The 13,905-nt window shown below is 45.7% G+C and overlaps 1 protein-coding gene across 1 annotated transcript in view; it reads left to right on the forward strand.

The window, feature by feature from the left end:
• CES5A (carboxylesterase 5A) overlaps nucleotides 1-13,905 on the forward strand; it is a 291,437-nt gene that overhangs the window by 242,023 nt on the left and 35,509 nt on the right. Inside the window, exons 5-8 of the mRNA XM_082437045.1 lie at nucleotides 1,297-6,875; nucleotides 8,000-8,204; nucleotides 9,588-9,726; nucleotides 11,178-11,311. Of these exons, the coding sequence (XP_082293171.1) occupies nucleotides 6,773-6,875; nucleotides 8,000-8,204; nucleotides 9,588-9,726; nucleotides 11,178-11,311 (581 nt within the window). The 5' untranslated portion in view covers nucleotides 1,297-6,772. The remainder of the gene's footprint in view (nucleotides 1-1,296; nucleotides 6,876-7,999; nucleotides 8,205-9,587; nucleotides 9,727-11,177; nucleotides 11,312-13,905) is intronic.

Here is a 13,905-nt window from a genome sequence, read left to right on the forward strand (position 1 = left end):
CTTTTAGGTTTCCAAGGAACTTAAAAGCTAGCCCAAACCACAATCCTTATAATTACCATTGCCTCTATACCTTAGAGTTAATCCATACCTTAGTGCTGCCCCTCCAGCTGGAGAGAGTCTTAGTGACATGATGCCGTCTGACTGGTGATCGATCCAGTTACAGAATCCCACTGAGGGTCTCCTTCCTAGGTCTCCTCCTAGTACTAATTGACTTAGTTTGGTTCCCTGAGAGTAGAGCCTGAGGCAGAGAGGTGAGGAAACCACAAGATCAGTGTGTATTACTGAGACTGCTGCCGTGAGCAAGGAGAGACCAATTTCTCTAGGACTTCCTGCCACCTGAGCAGTGTACAGAATGTCTCCAGATGCTGGAGCACAGGGTTACTCCTGGGGGCTTTAACCGTCCTGTAATTCCAGTCTCACTTGAACAAAGACAAAGGGGAGAAAGTCCTGGAGCAGAGAATAGAAAGTCACGTGGCCCACCCATGCTTCAAGTGGCATGCTGTCCATGCAAGATGAGGCTGAGCCTGCACAGAACTGTCCACTGCAGCTATGACTTAAATCAGAAGTGGGCTGAGGTTATGTGACCAAGTGCGAGTAATGTCGTCGTCGTCGTCGTCGTCATCATCATCATTATTTGTGGCTAAACCAGCTATAGAACAAGGACAGAGTATTATAAATAATATAATAGAAACATCAACAAAATATATAGGAGGAAAGGGAAAAATGAATCTCACATTTGAGAATAAAGAGGTCTATATGGAGGAGATGGTATTTCCGTGAGATCTTAAAAGAGAAGTAGGATTTCATCAGGTGAAGTCAAGGCAAAACATCCAGGAGAGGAAAATGTAATTAACAAGACTGTATGCAGTCATGGTGTACAGTGATGGGGATGCAGTGATGGGTGTAGTTATGGGGTTATAAGGATGGGGTGTAATGAGGCATCTATCTGGAATGGCAGTGTTTGGGTTTAACGTGAATGTGAAGTGAGTTTGAAGGAAGATTATAAGAAGGAAACTCTAAAGGTCCAGCTCTGGGCCCATGTGGGATGAGAGGGGCATTGCCTGGTGACCTGATTCCATCCCCAGACGATCCTCCCTTTGTTTTGTCAAACTGTAGGCCAGTCTCCACTTTGAGGCCACAGGGTTGCTCTGATGCCTTCAGGGTTCCTTCAGCCTCCCCTTGTGAGAATCAGAAAGTGGGCTTTGATCTCCACTACCTATCAGCAGGGGTAGATTAGCGCATGTTTTAAGCCATGCCTCAGACTGAGGTCCTCTCTCGTTTTGGTCTCTCCCTCAGGGTTTCAACAGAGCAATCTGGAGGACAGAGAGAACCCATCAAAGGTCTATGTCTCTCTGGGGCCATCCAGGCCACTGGTCTGTGCTACTGATGGGGACATCACAGTCCTAGGAGGTGATGTCAAGTGGTTACTCAGCTTCCTAGATGATTAAGTGATTTTTCATAGTCCAAGAACTGCAGAAGTCAGCCAACCTTCCCGATCTTATTGTTGTTCCTCATTTCTTACTTCATCCTCTCTAAATGGCAAAGCCTGCAGCTTGGTGGCAGGAAATCTGGGCTCAAGTCCCAGCTGTGCTGCTTTTCAGCATTGTGATATTTGATAATTCATCCTACCTTGCAAAGCCTCAGTTTCCTCATCTGCAAAATGGGAATCATTGCATTAAATTAGGGAATGGCTGCAAAGCATTTAGCCCTGGGTCTGGCACCTACAAGGCATTCCATACATGAAAGCTAGTACCATTGTTTCCTGACACACATTAGTGTCTCCCAAAGTGGAGGTCCTGTACATTAGGGGACACCTGAGATAATCAAAGGTGACCTAGACAGAACAACAAATAGAAGATATGCAATTAGGAATCCATATTCTCCACAGTTCTCTTTCAATACTGATTTTGCAGAGAAGATAGACTCAGTTTGGTGGTAGCATATTTCATATATACATATATACATATATATTAGTAAGACATATGTATATATATCTTATATATACACATATATATGATACATACTTATATATCTTATATATTAATAAGATATATGTGTATAATTATCTTATCTTAATAAGGTATATATGTATATATATCTTGTTAATTTCCCTTTATAACAAAGAGAGAACACCTTTGTCTCGCCAGTTAATGGGAGAAAATTACATTGCGTTTCATCTAGTAAACTCAGTCCTATTCAATACTTTAAACAGTCTGTTTAAGTAACATAAGCTTTTTCAAATAAATGCATGGCCTCTCAGATTTGCTTCCCATCCTCCCTCCTCCTCTCCAAGATGCAGTCTGGCTGTATGAGTTAGGGGAAACATATATGACCATATGAGTAGAAGTGCAGAGGGAGCCTGGACCCACTTATGAAAGTCCTCTTGTTGTGGTGGTCTCCACAGCAACTTTCCTCTGCACCAGGTTCCTGGGAGGATGATGAATTCTAACATGGTGAGTTCGTGGTCTGTCCTCTTGTCTTGATCAAAGTCCATGGGTCCTCCCCTGCTAACTCAGTCCCCCACTTTGGCTCTGACCAGCACTCAGCACTGTGCTCCACCCAGGTCAAATTGTGGTTCCACTTTGTTTTCAAGCCTGGGAAGCACCTCTATAGGCCCCCTGCCCTCTTCCCCCTCCAGCTCCCAGCCAGGTTCTCAGTCACCTCTGAGTTCCCTTCAAGGCCGTATCTGGGGTCCTTCCAAGGAATAGCAGATTTGAGGGAAGTGGACGCATCACCTGAGATTTTTCTGTCTAACCTCTTTTATTTTGCTGTGGCTGCTGCAGGATGACTCACAGGTGTGGGCACACAGGTGGCAGCCTCCTCCTGGAGATCCAAGGTTGCTTTGAAACTCTCCCACCTTTCATACCTCCCACTTCGGGACTTAAGTCTAAGAGGGGGAATCAAGGCAACTTGTGTCATCCTCTGCTTTCCCTACCTCTGTTTCCTTCTCCTTCCCAAGGTCCACAATGCAGGAGGGGCAGACTATCCTCTTTGTCCTATTTTGAGACCCTCTGCACCACACCCTCCTGCTTCACCATAATGGTTGTCGGGGGAAATGGGAATGATTTTGCAGTATGACAATGCAAAACGTACTGGTTTACTCTTTTTAAAGTACTATCCCATTGCATTAGATATTAAAGATTTCTTTGATAATGAGAAGGTCAACAAAAACTAGAATAAGCCACAAGCAGTTATCCTTCAGAAGGGTAAACACACATGAAATCTGATTAGTTCTTTTTTGCACATGGAATAAATTATGAATGGCACTGTAATTAATTCCCATATAGCTCACATACCCATCCCTTTTAATATCCCTTTTAATATATGTAACATGCAAATTGCCAATGTTTTATGTAAAGGCAACCTTTCTGAATACTGATGCTGTTATTAGGAAAGGCTTTCCATGAATGCTGGCAAAAACTCCAGGCGTTTTGTTCCCCACACTGGGCTTCCTTATTCCAGGGCAATGTCAGAACCTGTTGTTCAGGGTTCAAGGCTGGCTTCTCCCAGTGCCAACCCTGGGATTGTGCACTTCCATGTTCACCACAGGTCAATTTAAATAAAATTTTAAAGGCCAAGGTCAATTTAAAGAAAGGTCAATTTTTTTAAGGTCAATTTAAAGAAAAATATCAAGTGAATTGATAGTCAAGTTAGTAGTGGGAATGATACAAATTGTAAAGTTAGGAGGTCAATGGCTGAGTTTGGGGAAACACCAGGGTACACGGAAAAAGCTGTGATGGATACATGAATGGAAAAGACCTTCTCAAGGAGAAAGGCAGTCATGTACACAACTCATTAGGAAACAGGAGGGGTGGAAAAAGCAAAGCATTGAGTTGTTCAGGAAAACCTAGGACAGCTTCTTGGAAGAGGTGGCAGTTGAACTGGGTTTTAAAGGATGAGAAGCTGGAGAAGAAAGACTTCCAAAATGTGTGGGGAGAGATGTGACAATAAGACAGTACATGTGAAGACACTTTCAAAACTGTTGAATGAGTAGTGGTATAAAGAATTAATATTATTTCTGATTGGATGCAGGGACAGAATTATAGAGCAGGGAGAATCCTTTTGGTGGCACTGAGGGAGGTCCAGAGTGGGGAGTTAGTCTAAGAAGGCTCAAGATTGTAGACAAGGTGGACATTGAAGATCCTGGTTGGCAGGGCCAGGGGAGATGCCACTCTGAGCTGGCAAAGTTTGTGCCTAAGAGCCAATCACTTATCCTGTCAGCAGCCTTCTTCCTCTCCTTGGAAACTTCTCTGCCTCTCCACCCTGCTCTGGGTTCTTCTGGAATCACAGGCAGGAATGGAAACCTCATTCATACTTGGGCCTCTAGAATTTATAATCCTAACACGTCTGCTCAGTTTTCATAAGATGGGAGACTGAGGCCCAGAGAAAAGAAAGGTTTAGATTCTGACTTAGCAAACACTACTGACCACCTGCTACTATACGGCCCAGACATGAGCTAAGTGCTTTGATGTCTAAACAGCTATAATTCTTTTGAACCTGTTACAACAAACATGTCTATAAATATTAAATGAATTAAAATATTTGTATGCTCAATTTTTTTAGTGGCAAATAGTTTTTTTTAGTAGTTCATTTTGCAATTTCAGGATGTTCTTTTTTAAAATTTATTTTTTCTTGAAGTAAAGTTGAATTAAAATGTTGTGTTAACTACTTCTGTATAGAAAAGTGACTCAGTTATACATATATACATTCTTTTTCATATTCTTTTCCATTATGGTTTATCACAGAATATTGAATATAGTTCCCTGTGCTATACAGTAGGACTTTGTTGTCTATCCATTCTATATATACCAGTTTGCATCTGCTAATCCCAAACTCCCACTCCTACCCTCTCGCCCCACCCTTGGAAACCACTGGTCTACTCTCTATGTCCCTGATTTTGTTTTTGTTTCATAGATAGGTTCATTTGTGTCATATTTTAGATTCTGTATATAAGTGAGATCATATGTTATTTGTCTTTCTCCCTTACTTCACCTAGTATGATAATCTCTAGTTGCATCCATGTTGCTGCAAATGGCATTATTTTGTTCTTTTTTATGGCTGAGTAGTATTTATTCCATTGTATATATGTACCACATCTTCTTTATACATTCATCTGTCGATGGACATTTAGGTTGTTTCCATGTCTTGGCTAGTGTGAATAGTGCTGCTATGAACATAAGGGTGCATGTATCTTTTTGAATTGTAGTCTTGTCTGGATATATGCCCAGGAGTGGGATTGCTGGATCTTGTATGCTTAATGTTAAACCAAAATGAGTAAACCCTGCAGACAAGCTGGAAACATTTTAGATATTCCCACCCCACCCCCCATTCACCTCCTGGGATTTACGGTCACCTCAAAGGTGGGCAGTTTGAACATCCAGACGTCTGAAATGGGCAGTTCCTTTCTTCCTTACCCCCCGTCTGTGGTTCTCATCATGCATAGGGACTGCTCTCCAGGTGTCCGCTGGATTTCAGAGGCAATTTGAGGGATTTTCAACGTTTATTTGAACCATATGTGATTTTTTTGCTGAATTAAGAATCAAACCCTCACATAAGACTCCACTGAAGTCCCCTTTCCATAATTCTTAGTGCTGTCAGTGGCATATCAGAAATGGAGTTGCAGTTGGGAAGAAAGGTGTTATTTACTGGAGGACTTCAAATCTGCAAAAGTTTATGGAGCACCTGACTTGAGCAAAATGCATGAGGCAGCCCCTTGCTCTGACCTTGAGGAAGGCCTTTCCTGCTTGTGCAGAGTTCTGTGCCCTGCTTGTCACTCCTCTGCCTCTTTTAGGAGGTGACTATTCTGGGAAACCTCCCATGCATTAGACTGATGCTTCCCAAATCCACTGTTGCTGTTGTTAAATTCCTTCCCCACATCTCCAAGGGGTGGGGCCAAAGAACGCACTTTTCAACAAGTGCCCCTGATAATTCTGACTCCATCTGCCCAGCCCCAAGTATTTGGGAAGCTCTATCCTGGGCCCTTAACCCTAAGTGAGGCATGGAGCCTGCGAGGGGCAGGATGGTAATGCTCCTGGGTCCTGAGGCGGATCTTCCATGACCCACCAGTACTGCAATGAGATCCTGGAATGCTGAGGACAGGCCCCAACAGAACTGCTTATATTAATAACTTTGCTCCCTAGGCTTGTCTCCTTATATTTACCGTGGGGGGCCTGGGTCTAGATCAGAATTGCAGAGTCTTCATCCGCGACACAACTCAAGCCAGTAGAAATTCTGTGTTGGGCTCACATGGTGATTTTTTGTTAATTGAGACCACATTTAAGAATTGAAAGATATCATAGACTTCTGGTTTGCCCCACCTACATTGTCACAAGGCAAATGTTTACTGGAGTTGAGAAGTCATTGCCCCTTTAAACAGAGCATGTGCTGTCTAGTTTTCCACAGTCCCCATGATTCCCTATTGTCTCTCCTGGCCAGCTTCATTCACTGCTTGTTTGCTGCCTTCCTGGCCTCTGTAGACATCTGAGTTGATGTCTCTGGCTTACCTGAACTCAAATGTACTTTCTGCTTCTACCATCCTGTGAGCCAAAAGCCTATCAAATTATCTTTCCCCCGCTCAAGAGTTAATCATCAGCTTCTTGTGTAAATCAGAACAGGAAAGTCTTGCTTGGCCAATTCCTCCAAAAATCTTAGTCTGATGCTATTATTGTTCACCGAGCCTGTGTCCTGTGTCTGCCTGCTCAACACTTGTCTCCTAACCGGAAGCCCTTTCTTGTCCCTGACCGAAGATCCCTGAGGCCAGCCGTGGCCGCGGATGTCCAGGGAGTTCAGGCGGGCCAACCAGATGAGTGGGGAGTGGGTGCACCCAGGCCAGACCCTGTTCTGGGCTGTTTGGGTCCTTGCAGCTGCCACTGAGGGTGAGACACCCAGTGGGAGAGGAGGGCTCCTCAGAAGATGGGATAGGGGATTTCCCTACCTTGGAGGATTTTCCCTGGTGGAAATGAATTTACTTCTCAGGAGTCTCTAGGGGCCCATGGAGGGCTGTGTAGTAACCTCAGGGCACCTGACCAATGTCCTGGTATTACTGAGAGCCCTAGGCCAGGGTCTTCTCAGGTGTGGGTAGAGCACAGAAGACCCTGTCTTGTCCTTGGGTTGTTCGCACCTTTGGGAGCTTGGAGAGCCCTCTGTCCTAGGCACTGGAGAGGGGCGTGGGATGGAGCCTGTGCTTCTGTAATGCCAACTGCCCAGGGAGGACTGTCACTATTGAAATGACATTAGAATAGATAATGCCAAGAAATCTGGGTCCTGCTAAGTAAATAGTTGAGCAGCTAACTTTTCAAGGCTCCATATTCGATGTAGAAACTGAGAAGCTTGCATTGCCATTCTCCGTAAGAATTATCCTCATACCCCTGGAGGTGGATGAGCTGATTTCAGGTGGCATCTGCAAGAGAATTTTTTATTTTCGTTGCTGTATATGTATTTTCATGTGTACTCAAAAGCATATACCTAAGTCATCAAAACCACAATTCCATAGACGTTACTGTTTAGAATTCCTCTAAGTAAACTTTTAAAAGTTTATTTCAATTTAATTTTAAGAAAAGATAAAAGCCAGTAGTCACATGGGTGATACACAGACATGCCAGCAATTGTGCTGGTGGGTATAAAAATGACTGAAATGTGGGAAACTTTGAGCCAGAAGATTTTTGTGGGGTCCTAGGATCTCTAAAGGCTGGTGTGTATCAGTTCCATAGTAAGGGAAAGTTTGTGTGCAGCAGAAGGGAGATGGATTCCTGAATTAAATTTTGGAAGATGGTGTGGCTTGGTGCTGTGCTCCTAGGAGAAATTAAGTGGGTACTCTGATGCAGATGACTTCTAAGGGAATGTCGAAGGAGCAGTAGACATGGGTTCATTGAGAAGGAATCCAGATACTTGCGCAGCCTCTGGGTTGAGAAAGAGCGTCCCACTATGGGGAGCTCTGAGTCTGGCTTATTCCCAGCCTCTTCCCTGCCAGCTCTTGATTCCTCCCTGTGTGTTTCCCTAGGGCCAGCTGCAGATGCACCAGTGAGGAACACCAGGCTGGAATGGTCCCGGGGGAAGCAAGCTACTGTGCTGGGAAACGACATGCCTGTGAACGTGTTCCTTGGAATCCCTTATGCTGCACCCCCTGTAGGACTCCTGCGATTTGCAAAACCAGAGCCTGCATTGCTCTGGAATGATTTCCAAAACGCTACGTCCTACCCTAAATTGTAAGAGCTGGCTCGGTCCTATGGGTGGCCTGTGACCTGGGCATAGGGGCAGAGCACATGATAAAGATCATGCAGCCCAGTGGGAGGATGTGGAGGGTCAGATGTGGGTGAGGCTTCTGTGATGGCATGGCTCCCCGTCTGGTTTAGAACAAGCAGATTCCCTGGGCTCCCTTCCAGACTTCCTGAATCTGAATCCCCAAAGCTGGGCCTGGATAACTGGATTGTAAAGAAACTCTCTAGGAAGTCTGAGGACCAGTCAGGTTTGGGAACCACTGTGACGGGCTTACTGAGTCTTTTGGTTAGAAGGGGTTGTTGAAGCGTTTCCATGTGACCTCTCCCCAGGCTTAGTCTCCACACTCAGACTAGGTAAGAGCTTTAGAGTGGAATGGATACATGAGTGTGTCTCCGTGCCCCAGGGTAGCTGGGAGAGCAGGAACTCCCAGACACTGCAAATTTTCAAGCTTAGATGGGCAAGAAGTTCACAGGTAAATTTTGGAGGTGTCTCGTGCATTGGATGGGAGGTGAGACTTGGAAATCACCAAGAATCTTTTGACTCTCAGATTCTGTGAAGCCCTCAGGTTGGGCCATGTTAGTTCTTGGCATTGGGGTCCCAGGCAGAGGGAGTACCCTGGTGCCAGAAAACTCACTAAGCCACAGAAGACCCCATGTGGTCCAGAGACCAAGGACAATAAGCTGAATCTCATCTGCTTGTTCATTCATTCATTCATTCATTCAACTGATATCCACTGAGAACCAACAATTAAAATATAGGGTCTAACTGGAGAAATTTCAGAAGGCTTCTTGGAGGAGGTAGCGTTTTGACAGAATCTGGAAGAAAGGGAAGAACATGAGCAAGAAGATCTGGGGAGAGAGCAGTCCAGGCAGAGGTACCAGCTTAAGTGAAGGCCTGAATGCAGGAATATCCCTGCTTGTCTATCTCAGTTGGTTCCTGGTAGAAGGCCTGGAAATGTCCTTTTGTTCCTGTAGGGGCAGATGGGGGAGCCGCCAGAGTAAAACCCTTGATACGCAACCCAGTGTCCTACCTTTTACAGCTTGGGGAATTGTTGAGCCACCTTGAGTCTTTATGTGTGTGTCTGGATTATGGTGATGGGGGTAGGCATGGGTGGGTGCTGGGGGTTAATGGTATAATTATTCTGCATAATGTGCTTTCTTACCCAGGAACCAGATCAAAGAGAATTATAGCTTGTTTGTTTGGGCCACCATAGGGGTTGGGGTATTATTAGACTTTGTACCAAGAGTGCTGTATGCCTCTTCTGCTCAGGCACTGGAGACCATTAGGCCTCCCTGCTGTCATAAGAACTGGTCCCTCCCAGGCAAGTTTGCTGACAGCAACTCTGAAGGTTTCTCCTTCCCTTTTTCAAGGTGCCTCCAGAACTCAGAGTGGCTGTTCTCAGATCAACACATTCTCAAGGTGCATTATCCCAAACTCAGCGTGTCGGAAGACTGCCTGTACCTTAACATCTATGCACCGCCCCATGCGGACACTGGCTCCAAGCTCCCCGTAAGGAGGCCTGCCTTGCTGAGGGCTCCAGTTGGCAGGTTCTGGGCCTGGGACCCAGGCGGAGTGGCAGGATGTCTGGAATCAGATCTAGGCCCCCACTGGGTAAAAGGGAAATGCAATCACTTGACATGTCAATAACTTTCTTAAAAAATCATTCTAATGACAGATTCACTTTATCTCCTTTTCTGATTGCTTCCTTATTGGCAGTGACTTGATCTTTGATTTTTATTTTGTTTTGTTTTTCCCCTCTGTTGGGTATTTAATGGTCTGTAAGCATTTAGAAAAGACTCTGCTTCAGAGGACTCTGATTTTTCAGTTTGGGAAATCCTGTTTTAAAGAGGAAAAATGCCTTTTTCAAATTTTCTGTTTTCAATGAAGACAGTCAGGTAATAATGTGAAATGTTTCACTTAAGAATGTGAAAGATCACTGTACAAGTGAGTGGAGAAGGTAATTCTACCATCTAATTTTGAACCACAACCTCTATCACCCTCTCTCCCCTTGCCACTGCAATGGAGACTCGCTCTGTTGTATCGTAACAGCAACACCTATTGAGGGCTGACTATGTGCCAGGCACAGTTCATTATCTCATCTAACCCCCACAATAACCCAGTGGGTGAGGATTATTGGACCTATTCTACAGCTGAAGAAGCTGAGGCACAGGGAGGGCATAAGTGACTTGGTTCATGTTATACACACAGTAAGTGGCAGATCCGGGTGTCAAAGCCAATGCTTTGTCCAGTTCTCCTTTTTCCTCTGTGGCTTTCTTCTCTTTTCTTGCCCCAAGAGTTGTAGTCACTAATATGACCTTAAAAAAGAGATGGGGAGGGATTTATTATTAAGTATATAAATTGTGGTAATACCATTTGAATGTTTGATGTTTCCTGGTCCCAGTTTTTCTAATCAGTATAGTAAAGCTTCCGTACTTCTCTTCCCTTTTTTCCCTCCTCTCTTCTCTTTTCTCTGTAAGTAGGGAAAAGTCTTAGAAAAGCAGCTTTTCCTCTCATATATGGCTTACAGTGATTTCCATCCTCCTGTGGGTCACAAGTTCAAAGACATTTAGTTAACATTTTCTGAGCACTTGAAATATACAACATTGTTCTATAGACTTCGGATGAAGAATTTTATTTAAACCTAATGATAACCTCATAAACGAGATACTTTCATTCTTCACATCTTACAGATGAGAAAAACAAACCTCAGAGAGGTTGTGGAAGCTGCTCAAAGTCACACAGCTAGTCAGTGGCAGAGCTGGGAATCAAACCCAGGCACTCATATGCCAGAAGCCACATGCTTAATCCTGGGCCTTCTTCAAAAGACAAAAACCTCTGATGCTGTTTGGAAAGGAAAGTGAGACATTCATATTTCCCTAAAGAAAGAATGTCCCAACATGCATGCGGAGGGGATATGGGTGCCTGGTGGGCTGACTGGAGAGTTCCTCTCCCCTCCTTAGGTCATGGTGTGGCTCCCTGGGGGTGACTTCGAGACTGGCTCAGCATCCATCTTCCATGGGTCTGCCCTGGCTTCCTATGAGGACGTGCTTGTTGTGACTATCCAGTACTGGCTAGGAATATTCGGCTTCTTCAAGTGAGTCTCCCCAAGTGATTGACACCCCTGATCCCTAAGGGGCAGCTGGACAGCAACCACAGGGGGTTCAGTGCCCAGCAACCTAAGGAGAAATGAGCCTTTAGTGACATTGAACAAATCTGGCCCCAATTAGTTAGGTAATTTTAGCGGCTATAACATGTAAACCCCCAAGTCTTAGTGGCTTAAAACAATAAAAATCTCCTTCTCATTCAACTAGAATCCAATCAAATGTTTCTGACTGACAGATGTTCTTCTGTGTGGTCAATCAGGGACCCAGGCTCCTTCCATATTGTGGCTCTGCCCTCCTCAAGGGCCCCAGATCCTCTTGGATCTGCTGTACTTGGACAGCAGATGAAGAAAGAGCATGAAGAAAGTGGTCTTTCTGGGTCAGCCTGGAGGTGGCGATTATCACTGTGTTCACATACAACTGGTAGAACTCAGTTACAATAACCACACCCAACTGCAAGGGGGATGTGTGCCCTAGAAAGTGAGGAAACAGGGTGTGTGAGCAGTTCGTAGTCTCTGCCATAGGGCCCACATCAAGGCTCCTCAGGCGCTCACCTGAAAATAATCACTCCATTGCATGGCTTCCCTTCCCCCAGTAACATCGAACATGTTTCAGATGCTCACTATGAGCCAGGCATGGTGTTGTGCACTTGCTATGCATCCATTATAGCTCATCCTCAGAATAATTCTATGAGAAACATACTGTTGTTATTCCCATTTTACAGTTGAAAAATAGAGGCACAGAGAGGTGAAGCAGCTTCCCAGAGGTCACAGAATAGAGCTGGGGCTCTTGGCCACTTCCATTATCCTACTTAGAACATGGCAGAACCTAAGCCCTGACCAGGATGCAGTGTGAGCCAAAGGAGTAGTGAGAGGCCACGGTCAGAAACTACGGGGAAGGTGGCAAGGAGTCCAGCGTGAATCCTACCCTCGAGAGGCTCTCAGTGTCATGGGGGAGATAACACAGGGACACAAATGCCCTACCAGGCAGGACATGAGTAATGGTCTGAGGGTGAGAGGCGACGGAGCTGTAGAAACAGTGGGAGCTGCCAGAAACCAGCGAGGCTTCCTGAGAGAGGTGGAATTTGATTTGCACCTTAAAGATGAGGTTGGGTTTGGGGAGGAGGGGTTGGGAGAAAGCACACTTGGCAAAAGGAGCTGTCTGAGCAAAGGCTGGGAAGTTGGAAAGAAATGTAGCAGCACCTGGGCCTGGAGCAATATTTGCAAACTGGGCTTTGAGCACATAGCACGGGGAGGTGGCTATGGGGCTGTGGTGGAGGCAAGAAGGCCTGAGAGGGGTGCCCTGATTACACTTTTAGCAGATCTGTACATTGGGATTCTGCCTAAGATTCCTTCGACAGAAAGGTCTCCAAAAATTGCTTATAACGTCTGGTTCTAGTAGACAGGTAGATGAGGATATAACAGGAGATGGATGTGAAAAGGTAGGGACAGGCCTGATTGGGAAAGACCTTGAATGCTAGGCTGTGCACGGTGACTGGTTTTTATTGGATAGAGAAGGAGGGACAAGAGACTTCCCTGGTGGCACAGTGGTTAAGAATCCGCCTGCCAGTGCAAGGGAGATGGGTCTGAGCCCTGGTCTGGGAAGATCCCACATGCCGCGGAGCAACTAAGCCCGTGCGCCACAACTGCTGAGCCCACATGCCACAACTACTGAAGCCTACATGCCTAGAGCCCGTGCTCTGCAACAAGAGAAGCCACCGAAATGAGAAGCCTGCGCACCACAACGAAGAGTAGCCCCCGCTTGCTGCAACTAGAGAAAGCCCACGCGCAGCAATGAAGACCCAATGCAGCCAAAAATAAAAAAATTAATTAATTAAAAAAAATTTTTTTTTAAAGAAGGAGGGACCCAGGAGTGCCCTGCACAGCAGTATAGTAGGGAGGTCACTCAAAGCAGAGTGCAGGCTGGGCTAGGGGCGCCTGGCCTTCAGATGGGGAGTCCGGTAGGGAGGCTACTGTACAACATAGGTGCAGGTCATGGGGTGAAACAGGCTGGAGGGATTGCTAACATGTACATGGCACTTGCTGTGTGCCTGCACCGTCAATCTTCACAACAACCATGTGAAGCAGGCACCGTTATTAACCCCATTCAGACATGAGAACATTGAGGCAAAGCAAGTTAAGTGACTTGCTCAAGGTCACCCAGATCATAAGTGACCAGATTATGAATCAGGATAAACAGAAATGGAGGAATGGGGACCAATGTGGGGCCTATGATGGAATGGAGGTAAAATTGGCAGGGCATACGTGGCTCCTGACCAGATGCGGAGGCTGTGGGAGAGAGAGGGCGGAGTTAGGGCCAGCCCAGGGGTCATGGACGGAGAAAGGGAACCAAGGGGAGGAGCGGTGTGGGGGACTGGGGGACAGGAGGAGTAGACTATGATCCCGGGGTTACTCTCATACATGGTGGGTACCACACGAATGTTTTGGTCTAGGCGTTTCTTTGATTCTGTGTTTCTCCCCTTGTTTCCCCGTTAATTGTCCACTCATCCTGGGAAACAGGCTATTCTGCAGGGGCAGCAGCATGGAACATGGTTAGGAGCATGGATCCAAATCTGCAACTTTCTAGC

This window comes from Balaenoptera physalus (genome assembly GCF_965194825.1).
Source record: "Balaenoptera physalus genome assembly, chromosome: 19".
In the NCBI taxonomy this organism is placed as follows: domain Eukaryota; kingdom Metazoa; phylum Chordata; class Mammalia; order Artiodactyla; family Balaenopteridae; genus Balaenoptera; species Balaenoptera physalus.